The following is a 22,661-nucleotide window of genomic DNA, read 5'->3' as shown; positions in this document are numbered from 1 at the left end:
TATCTTCTGCTTAATAGCTGAAACTTGGGCTATAGCAGTTGGACAGGAGAAAAAGATGAAAAAAAAAATCACCTAAACTGATTGATTTGCCTCTACTACATATAAAAAGCCAACCACTACCTAATTCTCAGTAGAAAATTAATGCAAAAAAGTGACAAAAAGAAACATTACTTATTTCAACACAGTTACTGTAGTTTGAAGTTCATTTTATTGTTTTGTTTTATGGGTGAGACTTGTTTACAGATTCAGGGTTAATGCCACTGAACTCGATCTTGACAGAGCAACAAAATAACTCCAAAACAGGCTAGAGCAATAAATATCAAACCATTCAATCTAAAATGTATAAATATAAAAGTAATTTCTGAAAATGTAGGAAAAAACAGGAATTCATTTTTCTCTTTTGGCCTTTTGTAGAGTACATTGGTGTGGTTCATCTGTATCACCTCAGATCCAGCACGATTATCTTTATGTCTTTCCCAACCACATGGGTACATGGCTGCAGAAGAAGTCAACACATTACTCTCAGAAATCTCAGTAAAATACCTAGTAACTTCATCCATGAACTACATGTGTAAAAGACCACTGAAAAGAACCTACCTGGAACACAAATTTTAACATTTTTCAGAGCTGGACTACCTTCTCATTATCCCTACACTTAATGATGAAAGAACAGAACAAAACAAAATTCTCTGACCTCTCCTTTTGAGGCCTAATGCTGATATTCAGAGAGCCTGACAACACAGTAATTTCCAATTTCTCTCAGCATGACTTCTCTGTATTGGATAATTTTATTTTAATCTATAGGAGACGCTTCTGTATTTGAAGTGAACCTCATTGAAAAAAAAAAACAAACACTTAATTATTCAAAGGTAAAGGCTCTTATCAGAAATGCCCGTGTTAGCTGGAAGACAGTTCTGGCTGACTGTACTGTTCAGCCACACACACACCATTATTCTACTGAAACATCAAAAGATTCACCAGTTACAGAGAAATGCTCAGAGATGCCAGGGCAAACTTTTAGCAATGAAGAAAATAGGACTTAACATACTTACAGCTGCACTTTAAAGCAGCTGGGATGTTTTGCTGAGGCACCAAAATTGGAGAGATGAACTGATTCATTGCTTAAAAACCGAAGAGCTCAAGAGTAACTCCCATTTGAAAATGTGAGTTTTGCTCCTTCTGAAAAAGTGGTAACTGATGGTAAAAGTGGTGACTGATAGTAACTAACCACCATCTGAATGGCAGCTTGTAATGCTCACCTCATGGCTGCTAAAGTAGTCTCCTGATGTCTGCCTTGGTCAGTGAACTAAGGGTAATGAATTAGTAAAACAGGGGGAAAATTATTAAGAAATCTAATCTCAAGTTTCTGTTTGCAGCAGAGCCATGGTCAAGAGTTTTGAATAGTAAAAACTGTGTTGAATTATATACTTACATTAAATAACCTAGGGTCCTTTGTATGTGGATGGAATCCCTTCTTTTTACAAGCAGAAACTTCTAGCATGCCAGCATTAGTCAGTCTGAAGATGCCAGTGCTGAAAAGCAGAACATGAAACTCAGTTACACACGGCTCTCATAGTACACATCCAAGGTTTCACACACAAATTGCTTTGCTTAGAAGAAGGACAACAGGAAGGTGCTTGGTGGCCTTCAATACACAGGAGCCCTGACTGAGCTGGGTTTTTAAAGGTATTTTAAATCAAGGGGAGTTGTGCTCCTGTAAAGGAAGAGATGATGAGGGGAAGGGGACAAAAAGGATCCCAGTACTGGTGCTGTTCCTGTTAGGCAGGTTAGGCCACTGAGGGATAAGGCTGGTTCACACAGGAACAGATGCAAACCAGAAACTTGCATGTTCTGGATTGCATTTCACCCAGGGCAACTTAAAGATGACCGCCTTTAAACCAGCTGTGTAAATGACTAGCAGGAGCACATCCTCCCCACTCTTTTAGGTAATCACACAAAGCATTAGAAAATGCACTGCTGCAAGTCCTTAGGTATTGAATAAAACATTACAATGCCATCCTTCTGCAAAGAGAACCTATTACCTACAGAGCAGCACCTGACCATATAAATATTACAGGTTAGAGTTGGTTACAGGGTATCAGCATCAACTGTGAGAGAGGCTTTAAGAGCAGAAATTTGGAAAGGTATGCAAGCATGCTCAGGGTTAGAAATGCTGGTGCTTGTGCCCTTGCTTCTCAGTCTGTATTCACAGCTCTGCCACCTGAAGGGCCCATTTAGGAAGTCAGGCAGCCAGGACAGGATTCACATCTACTGAGGCAGAAGGCCAGCAGGACAGGCTGAAGAAATGCACACTACACACCAAAGGAGAATCACAAATTTGTTGAAGCTGGAAGGGACTTCTGAAGACTGTCTGGTCCAGTCCCCCTGCTCTGGCAGAATCACCTTGAGCAGGCTGCTAGGACCATGTCCAGTCATGTTTTGCATATCTCCAGGGATGCAGACTTCATGACATCTCTGGGAAACCTGTTCTATTACAAGCCTTCACATCAATATTTGCACTATTCTAGTTTTTTTCCAGATACATAGTTTGTAATTCATTAAATTCAAAAATAAATCCTTATTATCAAAAAAGGGAATTTTACCCTTCTGCTTTGCAAACTGCAATTTTCACATCATTCTAGAGAAATAAGCCTAACCTCCCTCCACACTCTTAAGCAGACAGAATGAAGACAAATCTGTGGTAGGGCATTGGCTATGAGTACTCCAGAAGAATAGCTCCTGTAATTATTACTTTGTTGAGCAGAATATATAAAAAATAAAATTTAAAACCTGCGTCCGTGGAGGGAAGAGGAGAGAAACAATGCTGTGCATAGAGACTGACTGAAATGCAAGTCTAGGCTACTTACAGAAAACAAAGTCACAACAAAATGTTCATGCCCTTCATCTGACTTGGCATGTACCCTTTGCATTTGATCAGATTTTATGACAAGAAGCACGGAAAAATACCAAAATATTACTTAAAAATCTGAACTTACTCATTATGCTTTGGTGAACAAACAATTGCAATGGCCTCTGGCAACATTAGCTGATAAGAACAATGAGTATGGAGATCAACACTGGATAAGAATGCAGTTTGTGTTGGATGTGTCTACAAAAAAGAAAGGGAAAACTCAACATCATGAAATATTTCTTACAGATCAAGGTCAACATACATTTAAGAAGGAAAAATAATTTGTTACAAGTGAAAGCATCAGTAATTCCCCAGGCTGGTTTCTAAAGCTCTTTTTAGCCCAGGGTCTATATTGTCCTGCAGTGTTCAACATGGAGAAAAGAAGGCTTTTCAGGATGAGTTTCATGGAGGCATGTTCACAATCAGATATACAAGCAATTTTCTGATCATGGGGAGGAAAAGGTGGAATGAAGAAGCATAAGACAAACGGAAATGACTTAATTGTGTAAAATCCCTAAGAGAAAAGTTAATATTAAGTTTGAACAACACAGTACTCCCCTCTCTGACTTTTGAATATGGCATTAGAAAGTAATAAAATACCCCTAAATCAACATTTTAAAAAAGTTGCACCAGCAAAAGTAGGCCCATTGTGTCAACAGGATGCCTCAATTGCATTAAGGAGTTCTCTGTGGAGAACATGAGCGCTTATTTACATCACTGCAATTTGTATTCAGTAAGCAAATTTGTATTACTCCAGTTGTTTCTTTTTTTTTTTTTTTTACATACTATGTAGAGCCAATATGAGAAAACCAGAGTCTATGAGTCATACATACATGGATCCAACCCAAAGTGAGGAGATCATACTGATCCTGAATACCAAATAATTCTTCCACATTCTCCATGTCACAGTAGTCTGGTCCTGCAGTTTGCTTTGGCACTATTACATGTGTAATAGTAAATTCATTATGAGTCTGCAAAACAAACATTGACTTAGGGTGGAACAGACTGCCTAAGGAATAAATGCTGAATCAAAATCTGAAAGATGTCAGCTAACAAAACAGTACAGCTCCACTGATTCCAGTGCAGCTCTACCAACACACTATACCTAAAAATATGCCTTAGCATTTTATCCTAAAAGCATACAGGGTAGTATTAGTCACAAGACAAGGCTGTTGCATTGAACTGCTCTCAGTGATCAGTGTGAAAAGACTGTCCTTTAAAATAATTAAAAACACATAAAAGAGCTTTGAGAAAACTATCATGATTTTCTGTGAAAAAAGACTAATACTGCTGTTCTTTCCCTTCATGCAGTTCAAATACACTTGGGGTCATCTAAAATTCTTCATGTCAGCATTAGCCATGCCATCTTTCCCTGCTCTCAAAGGACATTAAGTGTAATCTAGGTCAAAGCAAAAAAAACCAGCCTGAAAATCAAATGTTCTACAGCTTGATGACGGGATTTCTGTTTTGTTGTGCCATTATTCATTTGATGACTCCAGTGGATTCTGGCAGTCTTTATATTTCATTGTCCTGTAACTAAACCTCACTTACCTTAGATGAATGCCAGAGAAAGTACTCGAAAAAGCCTGTACTGTACAGCATGCTGAAAAACTTGCTAGGCTTTACAACAATAGCAGCACACTTTGAGCAGATGTTTCCCCAGTAAAGCAAGCCCACAGTGCTGAAATGACCACTCAGGTTACAATATGAAGTTCATTACATGGAAGGCTAGCCATTTATATCTGCTTTTGCTCTGAAATCAATACATCACAGGATATTACAGCACTATCAAGTATGTCTTCCCCATAAAAATATGAGGCTTAAACTGTACCAGTTTTCCACAGAGAATTCCACATGTCTCTATTCCTCTTACTGTATTTGCCTCTGCCAGCAGCAGAAATTTGTGACAGAGATCCCTGGGCAAAATGACACCTCTGAGTGCTTCGGCCAATTGAGCTAACCAAGAATAAAAAAAAAAAAAAAAAAGAAAAAAAAAGAAAAAAAAGAGAGAAAGAGAGATAAAAAGGCATTTACAGCTAGCAGCTAACACAATGAAGATCCCTAAAATAAAGAAACACACACAGTATATTATAGTATATTACTACAAGTGGAAGAATTATACTTACCACATCATAGACTTCTAAAGAGAACAAATCTACAGGACAAGCACTTCATCTAAATTGAAGGCACCAACCCACAAGATACACTCTCTAGCCCATCCCTGAGGTGACAGTCAGCTGGGACCATCTCCCAGGCCAGGGCTTTCCAGCAGAAACCACTGCAGGTTCTGTTTCTGTTCCCTTGAAGCCCATGGAAAGATTCAGACTTCATTTCTCAGGAATATTAAATCTCAATCTCTGTATCCATCCATTGTTACGCAACTGGAAAACGTGAAACTGTGCAACTCTCCCTCTTAAAATGAAGAAACTATAAGGAACTGCTGTGTTTGCACAAACCTGTTCATGGTTATTTCAGTACGGGCATCCTCACAGTGAAAAAAGACATATGCAGGTAGACAAAATAAAACAGGGAAAAAAGAAATGCCTGCACTTACTCTGAACAGCACCTAGAGTAGCTGCTGGCTTTAAGACCCGTTCCACGGGCGGCGAATGTCCAGCACAGCCAGAGGTGCCGCGCCTCTCCTTTTTCTCCAGCAGTGCTGCAGATAAGGAGCTGTTCTCTGGTACAGAAACACAAGACAGCATACTTCCATCTATCTGCTCAGACATAACCACACTCTCTTTGATTTTCTGATCTCGAGCTAGCTCTTGCTTCTTAAGTTGATCCTCAAAGAACTGAAACTGTTCTGATTCGAGCTGCTGCTGCCGCATGTGTGCGACTCGTTTCTTCTCTGCCTCTATTAGCTTTTGGTGCTCCAGTTTCTTCAGAAATTCAGTTTTACATTTGTTCTGAAACATACACAACATAGTGACATTCTCAGAACACCAAAAATGCTAGGGAAAATGGAAGGAAAGGAGCAATCTAACAGTTCAATAAAACCATAAAATCCTGTCATTAAAAAGGAACTCTTTTGGAACCTGGTTACTGAACTGGAAAATACAACTATATCCCCAAAGGTAGGATGGAAAACAGAGCATTGATGGATGGAACAAAAAAGATGCTTCTCGGATGCTTTTTCCAAGTAAAGGGTTTAACCTACAGATTCTGTTTTCAGTGGCTTCAATCTCAATTCAAAATAGAGCACATTTGGAGCCAAGGAATCTTTTCCACTTACTGACACGAGTATCAATTTCAATCTCTTTATAAGGCAGAATCAGAGTATACCAAAAACCTAATTGGATCTTTGTAGACACTTATTAAGTAAATATAGCAGCACATGTATTTCCTAGAACACATTTGCATTACTTATTTTTAAATGACCAGCTAATTCTCAAGAAGAAATGAAAAGTCATTCCTAAGCAGCTCAGGAAATTATTAGGTTTTCCTAAAACTGACATTTTAGTGATTAATTTTCAAGTTTTATATGAAAAATATTCATGTCAACATTTAATAATCATATAAAACTTACTTTGTGTTGCATGTATTCTTGATATTCTAAGTTATATTTTTTTAAAAGATCTCTTTTCAGTTCGTCTGTCCGTGGGAATGCAACCTCCTTCAATTTCTTTGAGGTGGGATGGGGAAAAAGATAAATAAGTTTACTTTTCACTTTTTAAAAGAGCCACCTGGAAAACAAACTCAGCTGTAACACAGATTTTTTTAAAAATACAAACCAGAAAATAACCTGCTCTCCTCACAGGAAAAAAAAAAGGCAAAAGAGAAAATACACACTATATCATCAGTTTATGAAACTTCTATAGTACATTGTTTTCAATAAATCTATTGATTTATATTAGTGAAACATGTGACATGGCTGCTTCTTATCTCAAGGAAAGATTAGTCCTTTTAGTAGGAGTGTGTTATCTCCGTCTTGTTTAATAGGAGTGTGATGACTAATGTTTTTGTTGTAGGCATAATTCTTACAAAAATGCTAAGACCAGCTTAGAGAGTTTCAGGTAGGATCATTGCATTTTCCTCTAGAACTTCCCAGTCAGAAATATGTCTGAATATGCCCATTTCCAAGTGGGAAAAAAAAAGGTTTTTTTGAAGAGGTAGTTATACCTGTAGCTTTCTGTCACAGACCTGGCAAAACAACATTTCTTACAAAACAGAACCAATTCCCAATGCTTTCTACTTATGTGAAGGCTACTACAAAATAATTCAGAGGCTGTAGGCAAGGGAGGAAAAGCAACCATGTACTTAATCCTGCTGAGTGCCACAGGAGAAAGCAATGTTAGATGCCCTTTCTCAGTAGGGATGTTCTCCTAGTGGACCACAGTCAGAACTTCGGCATGGATTGTTTTGGTTTTGAGTAAAACATTCAGTTTAACAGTAGAGAAAGCAAGCAAACATGGGGGCACAGAGCAAGAGACACTCATGGTCCTACTAGCAACTCTCACTGGGCAGTTCCAGCTGTTTTAAGTTCAGTATAAGGCTATACTTAAAATTTATTTAGGATTTATTTTCTAGAGGGGAAAAAAACAAAAGTAAAACGATTTTGTATGGAAGTGGAGGGAAAAAAATCTGGTAAAAATGAAGTAAATAAATATATGGTAGTAAAGAAAAAAATATACTTTACTTATTTAGCAGAGTAAGCAAATACTGCATAGGCATGAGTAATGTCACACATTTCTCCTTCTGTTTGCAATAGTCAGTTTGGACCATTATCCATTCACATAACTGGGACCAGAATCAAGCTAAGTACTGTTAACATATGCATTTTTAATATGCAAACTTTCAGAAATAGATGTACCTGGGCTCCCAACAACCTACCAACTTATTCAGACCATTCTCATTCACATTTTAGATCAATAATTTAATTTCCAAAATAAAACATGTATGAGTAGTGGAGAAGCATATCAGAAATTGAAGCTGTGATGGCTGCTATGGATGCTCTGGGGAAAAAGAAGCTATGGCCTATATGGGCTGGGAAAAATGAAGAGGCTCTGAGTAAAACATTTCATAAATACCAGGGAGCCATAACCCTACCTTAATAATATCTTGTTTTTCTGGTACTGCACATTGGTGATAGTCTCGGTGACTGGGCAGCTTTTCTACAAACAACCTAGAAAATTAAACATGCATGTCTTTAGTCAGAAGAATATCCATAATAGCTTGCATGCTGGCAGAAAAATCAGTTTCACATAACTGTTCAACACTGAATTCCAGATGACTTGGACCAGGGTTCTACACATGTGTTTATATTAACACATTATGGTATGGACCTGTATGGGACACACAGAATAAGGACAGGAGATTATTTTCCACATCTGATATATATCAGTTTCCATTAGTACTGGGTTAGGTTAAAAAAAAGGGCTAACTAGCAGCCAGCATCTAAAAATATCCCTCAAACCACCCTCCACTCTAGTCAGTGCTAGTAAATCTTATTTCTACTCTCTTTATCTGTTCTTAGCCAAAATGCTGACTCTCCAATGGAAGACAAGAATGAAACACTGTCACTAAAGCAGGTATTTTTTCCAGACCAAGCTGCACAGTAAATTATGGCAACACTCAGCTGCAAGGAGTTTGTAATGCACAGCTGCTATCATTTTTTCAGCAATTTGCACAATATTCACCTCCAGACCCTCTTTTTATAGAGACAGATGCATTTGAAAACAGGTGGGCTAAGAGAGGTTTGGTCTAGTTTTCAGAGTATGAGGAAAATAAGGAGGGAGGAAGGATGTTTCCTTTACAACAATTTTAAAATATGCACATTAAAAAAGCCCCAAACCTTTCTGAAGTAATAAAAGAAACCAATCAATTCTACAGCAAAACTAGCTAGGTTAAAAGTTTAAATCTGCCAGTGATATATTTTTCAGCTGTCTATTTTGAGAGTTGTAATGAAAGCTGGCTAGATTTGTTCTTTTGTGGTAAGGAGAATAATCATGAACATACACTGTAGATTTTGCATTTATTCCTGTAAGAAACAATAAATTATATTTAATCCTTTTGGGGGAAAAAAGTAAAATGAAAGCAAGAAAACACTTTTCTCATGCTTTTTAAATTATTGTGCAATACTACCATCCTTAAGATCAGCAGATGCTCATAGGACATTACTACTAAAGGTTTAGAAATCTTATTTAAACATTGCTTTTAGAGTCAAAAATTGTATTTAACCAACATCATGACATATAAAGAATAATCTGGGGGCAACAGTGCTCCTGGTATGGCCTGGCAGAGTAAACTCAAACCTCTGTATGTTGGGTTAAATCATGCCTGGCAGTTCACACATGGATAGGACAACCACATGAAGAGGTGGCAGGAAGTTTTAACAAAGCCCACGCTCAGTGCAAAATATCTCCAGAGAACAGAGCTGCTCTGCAAGAACACCCTAAACAAACTTCTCCTTGTCTAAAGGGTCTCCTAGCAGACCACAGCCAGAACTGTGGTGTACAGGGGTTCTCAGGGCAGCTCTCCATTTCAGTTTGCTCAGAATGATCAGCTGTGATGGCTGATGATCTGCTTTCTTACGTGATGAACTTGTTGTAGAAGACGAAGGCGTTCTCCAGGTTGCCCTCCTGCATGTACACGGCGGCCATGCGCTCCATCTCCACCCCCGAGCGGAAGTAGCGCCGCGGCGTGATGTCCTCGTTGATGCTGATGTTGCTGCCCAGCTTGCTCAGGGCACGCACTCTCTCCTCGGGGCTCACTGAGATGTCTGTGTGGTCAGGAATAGCCACCAGCTTTCTCTGAAAATGAACAGTCTTGTTAGATAAGGGTATATTCCGTTCCACTTTCAGTAAGTGGTCTCAGTCAAGAAGCTCAAGGGAAATATTCAGCTAGTATTTTTCTGAAAATAGGCATTGGTTTCTCCACCTCTAGCCACAGTTGAAACATTATAACATATTTCTCAACTGCAAGTAATTGTGATCAAAAAGAAAAGCGATTTTATTCCCTCCAAAAACAACAACAACAACAAAAAAAGGAAAAAATTAGGAAAATACCTGTGGAAAAAAAAATTAAGTAAATTACTGTAGAAATTACCAAAGGCAGTATAAAGTGTGTCCTCTTTAAAAGCTCCCACACATGAATTCTACAAGGTTCTGTCTTAAGTTACTGAAATAATTTGATGGATGTCCTGAACACTCAGACTCCTATTACATGATGTATAGCACTTGACTGCTAGAAATAGTTCAGGAAACAAAGAGCAATAAGTTCCTCTGGTGAGTCAACAGTTCACTTCAAATCTTCATTTCCAGTTTTAAATGAGGCCGTTAAAGACTAAGAAGTTCAAACTAATTACTGAAGAAGAACCATAGCTGCTTATGTCATTACCTTCCTGGTAATAAATAAATAAATAAATGGCTACTGTGAGTTGTTTCCCTCTTTGATGAATTTTTTTACTCTTTCTATTTAAAATACTCATTTCAACTTCTTAAAAATCTGGTTGCTGACACCCCATAAATCATACATACAGAAATATAATAAATTCCAACCAAACTTTCAGGCAGCATGCAGGAAAAGATCCATGGAGCTGAGAGCCACCACTGCTAAATTGCTCTCTTGAAATTTATTCTAATTGAAAGAAAAGATTCTTAGCCACTGAAACATTTTTCTGTAATACATACCAAGGAGCTGACAGTGAATGATTGCTCCATGTTGTTGTCTGCCTGTAAGCCAAGGAGATTGCTCTTTTCCTCCAAAGTCTCCATCGGACTGAAAGGCCAGTACCAATCCTGAGCTCAGTATTTGCCACCAGATGCCTCAGGGTTTAATAGACCAAGGGAAGCTGGAATATAGATATGCTGATTGTGGTTGTGTGCTGGAAAAAATAAGTCATCCAGATTAGAAATACATTCAAATGTCAAGTAACTTTGCATGCCAGCACCCACTCATTACTTTGGTGGCACAGTACTTATACATTTAATAATAATTTAAAACTTACCAGGTGTCTAGAATTTAAATTGGGAATGCATAAGTGCTTACAGTACAGTTGAGAACTAGTTGACCTGTACTAAGGTTATTTCAGCAGTTTTGAACACAATAAATTATTTTACAATTTTTATAGCAACTTAAAAACCCCCTAACTTTCAAGTATTAAGTGAAAAACACAGAAGTTTGAGGACTTAGAATCTGTGCTTCCTTGAGCATATGTTTACAAACATATTTATAAAAAGTATGAATCTGGTAGCTTAATTTTCTGCTAAGACTATGAGAAATAAAACTTTATACACAAATTTGTATCAGTATTATAAAGCAGAAAAAATATTTCAAACACCATGTGTTCCACCTGCACAGCTTGCTGGTTTCAACATTCAAAATACAATCAATTCTGATGAGCCAACTAATAAAAATTCCTCCTTGCACAGTTTTGAACAAGTAAAGAGAAAAAATGTAGATGTTGTGGTCACCAAAAAAACAACCCAAAAGGAAACTAAACCAAAACAAGGAAACCCAACTCTGAGAGAGGAATGAAATACTCAAATTACACAGGAAATGTGAAAATTAAGTTTCTAATGTGTTTTTTCACTTGTGTGCTCAGTCTAAACAGATTTGATCCTTCATGTCATAGGCTCTTCATAGATTGCAATAAACATGCTAATGCTTTTGTAAAAGCATAGAGTGGGTTCAGCAAAGATATTTTCTCAGCACACCTCTCTCTAGAGAGAGGCCAGAGGACTCTGCGTTGAAGAAAACAGCCCTAATGTGTTTTTAGATAGCTGTATTTCTCAAGTATTGATTTTTGTGTTTGTCTCTTCCTCGTTTTTCTTCCAAAAAGCAATACTATCTATTAGATCGGTCCTGAATTTTAACCATTAGTGCCATTCATTTCCAAGAAGTTTTGCTAATTAAGGTATTCAAACTGCTTGCATAATTTGTAACCAAAAAAAATAAGCAAGGCTTATACATCTGAGAAAACAACCTTTGTTGTGGTTGCAGTGCTAATTAAAATAGTTCTCTAAACCATTTAATTTTACGGAGATGGAGCTCTCGTGTAAATGATCACCTTGGCAGGAGAGCCTATTCATTGCCTGTTCACAAACTGCAGAAAGGCCCCATGGGACAGTGATAAGGAAATATTTCTGCTTTAGCCTACTACAAGAAACTTTCTGCTTTAGGGCTTGTTCCACCTGAAGCCCTTCTTCACTGAAGCCCTGTAGATGTGGAAGGCTGTAAAAGGAGAGAGCGAAAAGCTTGGCCAGTGCACAGTTTGTGTCAGACTTCTGGCCCTGCAGCCCAGATTCTAAGCAGAAATAAAACCTTCAATGAAAGACTCGGCATGCATATGCTTTGTGGAACTCAGGAACGAAAACCAAAAACCAAACCAACCAACTAAACAAAAAAGGACTTAAAAAGCATGTATTTTACAGATATTTATCCATTCACTTATCCATCACTTGCGACTTTTAAATTTTATTTCCCCTAGAAGCATCTGGGACAGCTAAAATACCTGAATGGAGCAATGGATTTGGTCTAAAGCATGCATCCAAGTATAACAAACTGCAAAATGTCCTAGTCACTCATGTATATAAAAATCATTCAAAAGTAAAGGTGCAGAAATGTATTTCTTTCCAATTTCTTATTTCATTTAGCAGCTTCTGGCAAGAAAGCTTTTCTGTAGCAGTTTTTCATTCTGCTTCCAAGGCTTTCTCCCTTAACAGTCCTTCTGCAAAGCCTAGAGAGGAAATGGACATTAAGGACAATGCTCATGAGGTGCTTCCCACTGAAGACATGGAATATGGATCAAATGCTTCTTTCAGCTGTTACCACTCCTTGGAGACCTTTTAGTCCAGCTGGTAGGAAAGTGCAAAAAAGTTATTGCAAGTGGCAAACACAGGAGCCACTAATTAGGGGTTTGGGTGTTTTTTTGGTGCCAGTACTCCCAAAGAGGTCTTTATTAAAGAAGCTTATGGTATTCCACCACCAAAATCTCTTTGGAAATGCCACAGGAAGACATCATGGAACCCTTTACTTGCAAATATTTCTCAACTTAACTGGGTCTAAGAGTATTAAAATTATAAACATAATTCAATATTTTTTAAAGTGTAATACCAGGTATTTTAAACAGGAGACATCTGGCAACAGCAGAAAGTCACACTTCCTCAAAATTGTGTCAGAGCCTGGAAAGGATGAAGAAGCTCTGCAACAGACATAAGACATGTCACAGTGCAAGAGCTTAGCAGAAGAATGCCTGCAAATAAAAGAAGAAACTGTCTTTTTAAATTTAGCTTCAGGAACACACTAAAAACGAGACACTGCAAATAAAGAAGAAATACTAAGATGAATTTGTATCCCTTTTACAAAAATGTTATATAAGAGTCAAATATATTCACTATTAGTGGCAGTGTAACTTAAGAAAAAAGAAGTCCTATAAAGACTGTGGGCTGACTTATGAGTGCACTCCAATAAATTATCATTAACATGTGGATGCACTGGCAGAATTATGAATGATTAAAATGCTGAGAGTTAAGCTTCACTGAAAACACCACAGAGGCATGTGTGCCAGGTGCCTGGAATGCCTCTGTGCATAATGCTCCTCATGCACAGCTCCACAGTCACCTTCAGCTGCTCCAAGGGCGCGGCACTGCCAGGGGCTCCCCTCACCCTCACCATCCTTCCTTTGCTCTCACTTTGCTGCCTCCACCGACTTCAAGGCAAGCTGTAGCTGATCCAAGTTAAAACTAAATGGACTTTTACTTCATTCTCCAAATCATGGTTCTGGCAGCAAAGGAGCAGGCAGAGCCATGAAGCCAGCAAAGCAGAGAGTTTGTCACTTTCTGAGGCACTGCTGTCCTAGATTGATATGAGCTGGCTTTGGAAGGGCACCCTAAGGATTTGTATAGTTCCTACAAAAATTGCCCTGGTCTGGCAAGTGACTCTGTTTTCCAGAAATATATTTCATTTTACAAGAGTAAAGATAAATTCAAATACCAAATCTCTCTGTATAGCTGAAACTAATTATACTCAAACATACAAAATGCTTATGCTAAGACAGTGAAATTCACTCCAACCTCAACCACAGGGGATAAATACCAATGCTAGCTCGGAGCTGTCTTAGTCTATTATACTCTAAAGTGCTCAAAACTCCAAGAGTGAAGATGCATTTTTCTACTTCACTATTTCAGGCATTCCAGTTAACTTAGATGGACTTAGGTAATGTTTGTTTGAGGAGAAATGCCAGGACATTTAGCATTCAAATTAAGGTTTTTTTCTAATGATGAGTTTTCTGATAGTCATTACCAGATAACAAGAATAATCTAACATCTATCCAATGGTAAAGAGACTTTTCTTGATTTCATTGGAAATAGCACTTTTCATCAAATCCCATTTCCTCCTCAAAAAGCATTTGTTTTCCCATATGTCCCATCTTATTATTGTATGCATTATTCCTTGACAAATCCAGGTTTATTAAATCAAAGCCATTCAGCTGCAAGAAAACAGAGCAAACTGAGAAAAACAGCATTTTAAATGGCATTGAAAGTGATTCCTTCTGTTCAGGCTAACAAGCATGGTACCAAGTAGCAGGGAAATGAAAAGCAGAAAGAGCAATTTTAAATGAAAGTACATGCCAAGAGTAGTACATGAAGACAGAATAAGCATAGCAAGTACCTCAGGAGCAGGCTCATGAGACAGAGGTGGTGGGAGAAGGCCTGGGGAATGCATGCACAAACAAACCCTTCTGAGAGCTGCAATATCCCAGTTCACCACAAATTCCCCAAGCCCTCACAGTTTGCTGCAGGCTGGCACATCAGGCAGCAGCCAGGCGGGCTGGAGCTGCCCAAGAGAGGCCGACAGGCCCGGGCCCTGCTGGCTTTGCTGTGACCCACGCCTGGGGTGGCAGCAAGAGGTGACACACACGGCTGCACTGCTGCACGGGTGGGGTTTGCAAGGCCTGCAGAGCAGCCTGGCACAGCCTGGCACAAGGAGTGCGTCTCTGTGCCTTGCTGGGACAGACCCTGAAATGTCCTTCCCCGACAGAACCTGGCTCTGGGAGGTGACTGTCCCCGCCAAGGCAGGGACGCCAAGCAGGACCGTGCTCTGCCCAAGGATGCCCACAGGGACTGTGGCACCCCAGTGGGAGCTGTGCTGCTCCAGCTCTCCACAGAGGACACAAACACAAGCTCAGGGCATCAGGACCTCCCAGAAACTGACTGCAGAGTGCTAGCATTGAATTTCAACTCCTTGGTGTCATCTGGAGGCTGCTTTCCCCTCTTCAGTTCTTCAGAAGAGGTTGAACAGGCAATGTTGCTCGTTCTTGAGAGGTTCCGAGAAATGCTGAATGAGCTTTTGGATTTTTAAACAAGTAACTGAGTAACTTCCATAAATATTATTAAAATATATATAATTTTCCTTTTGTAACATTAGTTACTTTCAAACATTTGAAACTTGAAAGTTTGAAAGAGTTTCCTCTTTGTAACACATTTTTAAATTTCAAGGGAATTAATGATAACACGGACTGCACTGCTGCCAGCAACATTTATCAATATTCTGATTATTTGTCTTACAAAAAAAATTTCGTTAAAGAGATCACTGGCAAAATGTTCCAAAGTACTTTCTTCAGTCAAAGATTACGTTAAAAATAATCTATGCAATAATATATTCTCTGAATATTTTTAAAGGTGGATTATTCCAGAAATACTCATAATTTTGTTTGATATTTTTGTGGAATGCAAAGCCTAGATGAGGTTCCCACCAAAATCATTCACTTCACTCCATTGGGATCAGGATTCTTAAAGTATATCTGGAAATATTTGCTAATATAGAAGCTGAAATGTAGTATAGTTCTACTTTTTGAATCTACTCTTGAGAGAGCTGTTCTGCAGCAATCCCGTGGCAAGAAAAAGCTTACTTTAATATTGCCATGAGAAGTTAGCACAATCATACTTCATGTTACTATACTAGGAAGTGTGATGATTACAGAATCCTAGAATAAAGATGCATGTCAAACCATAAGGAGGTCAGTCCTCATTAAAATAGCCAAATTAGCAAGTGCAAATAACACCTTTCAATTACCCATAATGGAACGAAGTTGTCTCAGCAAACTTTAAACAGGTCACACCAGCAATTGCCAGATGAAGGTAAAGGACCATTTCATGCCAGTAAGTCACCCATGAAGTAGATCCTTAAAATTCTGTACTTGGAAGTGGATACTCAAGTGAATTTGGTGAAAAACAGATTAGAAATACAGGCACCTATCTCATTCAGCTCATTTTGAAATTCCAGGCCATGTATTGGCACAGCACATGATTATTTATATACACACACTTAGGTTTGATATATAAATATGCTAAATACCAGCCTAAATAGCAAACTGCCTTCTGTTGGTTCTCTCCAAAAAGAAACAGCATATTCATCTGTCAACATGCTTTTTGTAACAAGCATTCATCATCACAGCAAGTGATTCAGCTGGTATAGTAAGCAGTCTCTTCTGGGAAAAAAACCCAACAAAGCACTGAATGTCACAGCAAGATGATTCTCTTGTGCAGAGGAAATACCCAATCCACAAAACTCAACAGAATGGCCTTTCATTAAAGGAGTCACTGCGAGGAGCCAGTTCCTGAAAACCCTGTGCCTTTCAATGGAGAAATTGCTCTTTACAGCTACTACTAAGCTGAGCTCTAGACAAGCCCATCTCAGTAACAGCTCATAGTTTGACAGTGCTCCTTAGCTCCACAGCTCCATTTAAACTCCAGCTCCCAGACCACCTCCCAGGCTCCATTACCTGCCAGGAGCAGCTGCTGAGCTATACAAGCATCTCTCCTAGAAGCAGGTCAAGAACATTTCCTCTTTCTCACTGGAGAAGGACCGTGCCTCCCATGTCCCAGCACACTGCCTAGAGCTCCTCTGTCAGTGGAGGATTGACAGTAGCACCTTCACCTGCTTGGGCACTGAGAGGGAGAAATCACGGGCAGGGAAGATCCTCCATGCACAGCTCGGCCAAACCCAAGCCTTACATGCTTAGGCCATTCAGTGCTGTACCTTGCATAATGAAACTGAGCTTTATTTTCATCTAAAAAAAGAACAGGTGACACAAGGACCTGTTTTTCCACTTCAAAATGAAGTTTGAGTTAATTCCCTGAAGACTGTTATAGTTGTTTTGCAAATATTTGGACTACTGCAATTAGTCAGTGTAGTTTCTTGAATATCATTGACTACCTGTTTTCTAAGGACAGCATTCCTCTTGGCACAGATACAAACATTACTGCATCAAGAAGCTACGGTAATAAAATTAGATTGGTAATGGTTCTGCTAAGACTCTGATAAACCACTACAATATGCAGATAATGTCCAACATGGCACATGCAAGAACCTGACTTTTGCTCCCTACAGAGAAGCTACAGGCTTCTCTCTCCTATTGCTTCACAGCACAGAGGAGACCTCTGTCTAGCAACTATTTTCTCATTCATTTTCATGCAGGCTGTTTTGAAATCAATAATTAGTATGTTTGTGCTACTACAACATAACTCTATGCATTTGAGCTGCACGTATAGATGACAGCTTCCTTCCAGATTTATTAACAAGCTCTGTCTATAATGATACTAGTGACTTTTAGGAGAATGTCCTCAAAAATGGACTGGAAATATTAAACATTCAAACATGCATTCCTGAACTGACAGTTCTTGGTCTTGTGGATTCTTGTGTTAAAACAAAACACAATCCCTCCTCCCCCCTCCTTTCTTTAGTGACACCATTCAGTTTTAGCAAAGAAACATTTTTAACATAATGGATAAATATCAACCATGGTAGAATGTCTTGGATTACAAGCAAAATCTTTCTTAGGCAGTCAGTGAAATATTACTTATGCAACACAGAACACCATCTTTCCAGTGACCCACTAAAAGGATGTTCTAGACATGATGTAGAAAAACAGTGCCATTTCCTTCCTTTGGGAAATCCACAACAATCCCCCAAGAAAATTGCACCAGGGCACAGTAACCTAGAAGAGCACAGAGGTACAAGAAAGAGCTGGTTTTATACAATTTGTTCTTTGATGATTCAACTGAAATACTGAAAAAAGGAGATACTTGCAATCCATTACATCAGTGATAAAACTAACTTCCACCATGAAGACAAGAAGCTGTGTTGCTAAGGGAAACAAATGAGAGGTTAAAATCAGCACAGAGGCCTGCAACTTCATAGACTTCTGAGAAACAAAGAAAGCAGGATTCCTTGCAAAGCCTTAGGTTTCACAGATTTTTTTCTATCTGTATCCCTATTTCTCTCAGGAACAGGGTCCTGCTAGGCTAGAGGGGTTAAGAATCTTCTTGTTCTTCCTATGAAAAGCAATGATTTTTTCTGGCAAAATATATCCTACCTCAATTTAGAACACTTGAGACTCCATAGCATCTAACAAGGACACTTGTTGATTGAGTGAGTAACTGCTTGCAACAATCAATTTCTGTTTCTATCAGATGACAAATTCTTATGCTGTCTTACTTTCTATTGCTCAAAATATAGGGGACAAAATAAAAGTTAGCCAAATTTATTTGAGATTTCTGACAAACAAATTCACAGTTTATTTGAAGCCTATTAAAGTACCTATAAAGAATGAAGCTTGTTTTTTTGGCCTCATATCTAGAAAAAAATAATTTGGGGCATTAGTTCAAAGGATTCTGATTGTTTTGTACACAAATGGTTAAGTAAGGAAAAGTAAGAAATGGATAGTGAGATTACCTACAGGATGAAGTGTGATCAATCAATATGAACAACTACCATTTTATCTGGCATGAGTCTGTTGTACAATGTTTATATTAAAATAACATAGTTGATTTCATAAGGAAATCTTTGACCTTCTGCCCTATTCCACATGATTCAGGATGTAACATGCTATGAGCAAAAAACAACCCAGGAAATCAAGAGGAATATCTGGTTCTATGAGAAGAATTCTGTGAGCTTTAGACTGCTTGTTCTACTTGGATAGTTACAATATTTCATTTCTCTTACTCAAGTTTCTAAGATTGACAGTGTTAAGCACATGTTTTATAGCAGCACTGGCTGTAACACAGTCAGCTCACAGGACTGTTTGAGAGTCAGCTGAATGATCCAGAATATCAAAGCTGAGCACGATGATTTCTGGCTAACATTTTGTACCCCTGCAGGCCAACAGCTTCATCCCAGTGCAGCTACCCACAGTCTACCTTTGAGCCTTTCAAATTATCTGCTTTTCCCCTCAGGATGAGCCCATTGATCTTTGCAGCCTATACAAGCTCCTTTTTCTACCAACATCAAGCTTTAGATGTCTCTGAAGGCTTCTTGACAGCAGTGCAGAGATGCTAACGGGTCAGAGATGCTAAAGATGCTCCTACGCTGATTGTGTGGAGAGCCCACAGCTTCCATAACGCAATTCCGTGTGTTGTGAGCGGAATGTGACTCATCCAGAGCTGCCAGTAGGAAGTGGTAGGCAGAGGGTTGTGTCTGAGGAGCTGCCTGACTCACAGCACTTCTGAGAGGCATCAGCACCTGGGCAAGATTGACAAGGCTGGCTTTTTGTAATAGGAATTTCTTTGCAACAACAGTACTAAGCCACTGCACAAGGATTGTTCAGGAACTGCACAAGCAAGATAATTTTCTTTCATGGATTGATACTTCTATTTATAATGGAAAGCATGACCAGAAAATATGTTTCCTGGCATGACAATCTAAATGTTCTAATTTTATTAAAATTGTATAGACAAAGACTTCCTTTACATGGCAGCAGACTAATTTTCAGAACAAAAATTGAAGTGTAACATTTGGTGCAGAAATAAAATTTCAGGAGTCTGATAAAACCAGAAAAAAAACATTATTCATACATGTCCAGCAAACAGAGACCAAAAACTTAGTTTTATATGGTATTTGTTCAGTGCCTTCATGCACAAGTCACCTTCCATTCCCTCAGCAGCTGAAGAATTTAAAACATCCCTCACCTTGAGCTATACTGTTCCTGATCCTGGCGATTAACTTCCAGGAAAAGCCTTAAGGCCTAACCTTCAGCAGGTTTAATGCACATAAAGAAAACCACACAAGAAATGCTTTCACAGCTGTCTGCAGAGCAATATCAAGTAATACAAATGACTGCGGGATTGATCAAAACAATTTTTAAACATAATGCTACAAAATACCTCCCTGCACTTACAGCCATTTAAAATGCTGCACACACACACCCACACAAGGACCCCCAACTATGGAATTGCTACCTACAGAATTATACAGAATTTGGGATGAATGCTTCCCGCATTCCTACAGTATCCTGTGATCTGTGAAACTCCAGACTTGTAAACCCTGGCCTTTGGTTTAGTTATCCAAACATTTAGCGCTTAGACATGCAATATACCAGCTGCAATGCATTTAGTACATGAGAAAACTCATCTGTTTCAGAGTAAATTTCCTGACCAGCACCCACAACAACAAACCCGGGCTCCATTCTCCTGGGAATATTCAATGAAGTTCTGGGTCTATATCCTATTCTCCAGGACTTGCTTGTCTAAAGGCAATTCATCGATACATGCTAACTACAGTTTTGGATAGTAATCCACTTAAGCCTGCAATGAGGAGAAACCTCACTTCTGTGCAGATAGAACTTTCTCCAAGCTGGTCTTCACCTGGGCAATAAATGTCCTGGGAAGTACAGCGTCTCCAAGATCTCATAATCTCACTACTTCCCATTGTCAGTAGAAGGTGGGGGGTTTCCTGCCCATGACTTCTCAGAGCATTCAGAACCACGTGCATATTAAACACAAATAATTCCAGATCGAGAGGAATTCCCCCAGAAGAGACTTTTTGGCATCTTCCTGAAACTGGGCAGCATGTGCAAGAGCGAGATACATTCCTCAGTGCACTTCAGAAGGACACCTGAGATCCTACAGAGGTCAAAAGGAAGCAGGTACAAAACCAAGTACATGAACAGAAAAAGCTCATCACAGAGTTACAGATGCTCAGCAACCACAATTTCTACTGGTTTAGATTCTTTCACTTTCTGTTCCGATGACCATCTTTCACATATATACGGAAATAATTTAAAGCCAGAACACTGTTATCGGTTTGATTTGCCTCTGGCACACGGCCACATTCCGGACTCCCCCCACACCGCCACCAGCCCGTTGCGAGACGCAGCGGAGTCAGCAGGATCGGCCGGCCGGGCTCGCTGCCCGCCGCCCCCCGCACCTCCCCGGCTCCCCGCTCCCGCCGGGGCCGCGCCCCGCTCCCGCCGGGGTTCCGCCCTGCCCGAAGGGAGGAGGGCCGTCCCGAGAGGCCTCCGCGACTCGCACCTGACACCGGGGCGGGGACGGGGCGCCGGCCGGGCCGAGGAGCGGATGGAGCGGGTACCGGCCCCGCTGCCGCGGCCCCGGAAGGGGTCCCGGCCCTTGCCGCTGTGCCCGCAGGGGCCGCTGGCGCAGGCGGCGGGATGGACGGAGGCGGAGGCAGCGCCTCGCCGCTCCGCTCCCGCAGCGGGCAGGGCGGTGCTGCTTACCGGCTCTCGCATCCGCGCTGGCGGCGGCTGCCGCGGACAAAGCGCGGGCCGGGGGGAGGCAGGAGCGCCGGGGCGGCCTGGGCCTCCTCCTGCTTCTCTCTCTCTCTCTCTCTCTCTCTTCTTCCTCCTCCCGCCTCGCCTCGCCTCGCCCCGCGGAGCCGCGGGCGCCCTGCGCGGGAGCGGCCCCGGGCGGGCGGGCAGGTGGCGGCGGGGACCGAGCGCCCTGCGCCGCCGCAGCCGGGCCGTGCCACCGTGCGGGGCGAAGGGAGGAGCCTGCGCCGCGCCGGCCGAGCGAGCTGTGCCGCTCCGCGCTGCGGGGTCCGGCCGGCACAGCCCCGCCGCCGCTGCCGCTGCTGCTGCTGCCGGGGGCGAGGGCAGCGGGAGGGCCGTGCGTGGGCGGGGGCAGAGGGCGCTGGGGGCAGCACGGTCCGTGCGCACCTGGGATGGTCCCCTCCGCATTCCCCACGGTACCGGGGCCAGCCCGGCCGTCATTGAGTCAGTGTTTATCTGCTTGGGTACCGGAGGGTATGCACACCTCACCTGGGCACTCCTGAACTTTGGGAAGGGCTAACTCGGGAGAAACAGTGTTAGCAGCGTTGCGGAGGAAGTTGTGGGTAAGGAGGAAAAGGACCAAAGATAACTGTAGGTGTTGTCAGTGCGAGGCTGCTGTACCTGGGAAGAGGCAGCCTGGACAGGAGGCCCTTCCTCCTCTGAAGCACAGGAGGTAGGCTGGGTTTCTGAGGAGGCAGGGCAGAGCTGTGGGCTGGCCTAGATCTCTGCTGTTCTCTGAATGTTCAGCCAATGCAGCAGTTAGTCAAGCCGTGATAAGTTTGGATGACCTTTGTGTTGTCTTTTTGCTGAACTTGCTCAGCAGGTATTGATCATATTAATGCCTTTCCTGGACCCCAAACCTGAACATGGAAGTCTAGACATGGTCTAAGATACTTGTATTTAGCTCATCCTGCACCCCCAAACACAGTAATGTATTTTTCCTTCCCTGCTTTCATTGTGTGTGAGGCTGTTCTGGCTGCTTGGCTTCCCAGCCTTGAGGTACCACTCCTGGTGCTGGTGGCTGTGGAGTGACACCACAGGTCTTGGTCCTGGCTTTAAGAACAGGAGGGACTGATTTGGGCAAGCAACAAAAATCCAGAATGTTCAAACATCTACCTTGTTATCTTGGATTTGGCTGAGAGAGTTATGAAATAGAGGCTCCAGTTTATGCCATGGAGGGTTTTCAGTGGACTGTTGAGTTAATCTTATCCTGAAGCAGTCATGGGAAGGACACTTTCAGTGCTG

General features: G+C 40.9%; 1 protein-coding gene across 6 annotated transcripts; it reads right to left on the bottom strand.

Moving 5' to 3' along the window:
• Positions 1-189: 189 nt before the first annotated feature.
• On the bottom strand, positions 190-21,519 carry STAMBPL1 (STAM binding protein like 1). 6 transcript variants are annotated; one of them, XM_071439079.1, is made up of 12 exons: positions 21,366-21,519; positions 11,922-12,085; positions 10,543-10,703; positions 9,446-9,663; positions 7,961-8,036; positions 6,441-6,536; positions 5,466-5,820; positions 4,743-4,867; positions 3,745-3,882; positions 2,997-3,109; positions 1,433-1,532; positions 190-496 (listed from the first exon to the last, which is right to left on the bottom strand). In XM_071439079.1, the coding sequence occupies exons 3-12, from the start codon at positions 10,624-10,626 to the stop codon at positions 440-442; spliced, it is 1,362 nt and encodes a 453-aa protein (XP_071295180.1). In that variant the 5' UTR covers positions 10,627-10,703; positions 11,922-12,085; positions 21,366-21,519; the 3' UTR covers positions 190-439. The 6 variants fall into 6 exon arrangements, with proteins under 6 accessions (XP_071295180.1, XP_071295181.1, XP_071295179.1 ...); XM_071439080.1 differs by lacking the exon at positions 11,922-12,085 and adding an exon at positions 20,497-20,754 and having other exon boundaries at positions 21,366-21,476; XM_071439078.1 differs by lacking the exon at positions 11,922-12,085 and having other exon boundaries at positions 10,543-10,736; positions 21,366-21,516.
• Between the last annotated feature and the right edge of the window lie 1,142 nt (positions 21,520-22,661).

Source organism: Agelaius tricolor, unplaced genomic scaffold (assembly GCF_023055355.1).
Source record: "Agelaius tricolor isolate 1412-34295 unplaced genomic scaffold, bAgeTri1.0.p SCAF_13, whole genome shotgun sequence".
In the NCBI taxonomy this organism is placed as follows: Eukaryota; Metazoa; Chordata; class Aves; order Passeriformes; family Icteridae; genus Agelaius; species Agelaius tricolor.
This window is presented reverse-complemented; position numbering and strand designations above follow the sequence as displayed.

Bases quoted from the DNA above. Each gene is read 5' to 3' on its own strand.
- STAMBPL1 (XM_071439079.1), bottom strand. From the start codon at position 10,626: ATGGAGACTTTGGAGGAAAAGAGCAATCTCCTTGGCTTACAGGCAGAC. The intron at 5,821-6,440 runs GTAAGTTTTATA...TGTATGTTTCAG, and splicing joins AAGAATACATGCAACACAAA to AACAAATGTAAAACTGAATT. The intron at 1,533-2,996 runs GTAAGTTCAGAT...TCTGCTTTTCAG, and splicing joins TGTTCACCAAAGCATAATGA to CACTGGCATCTTCAGACTGA.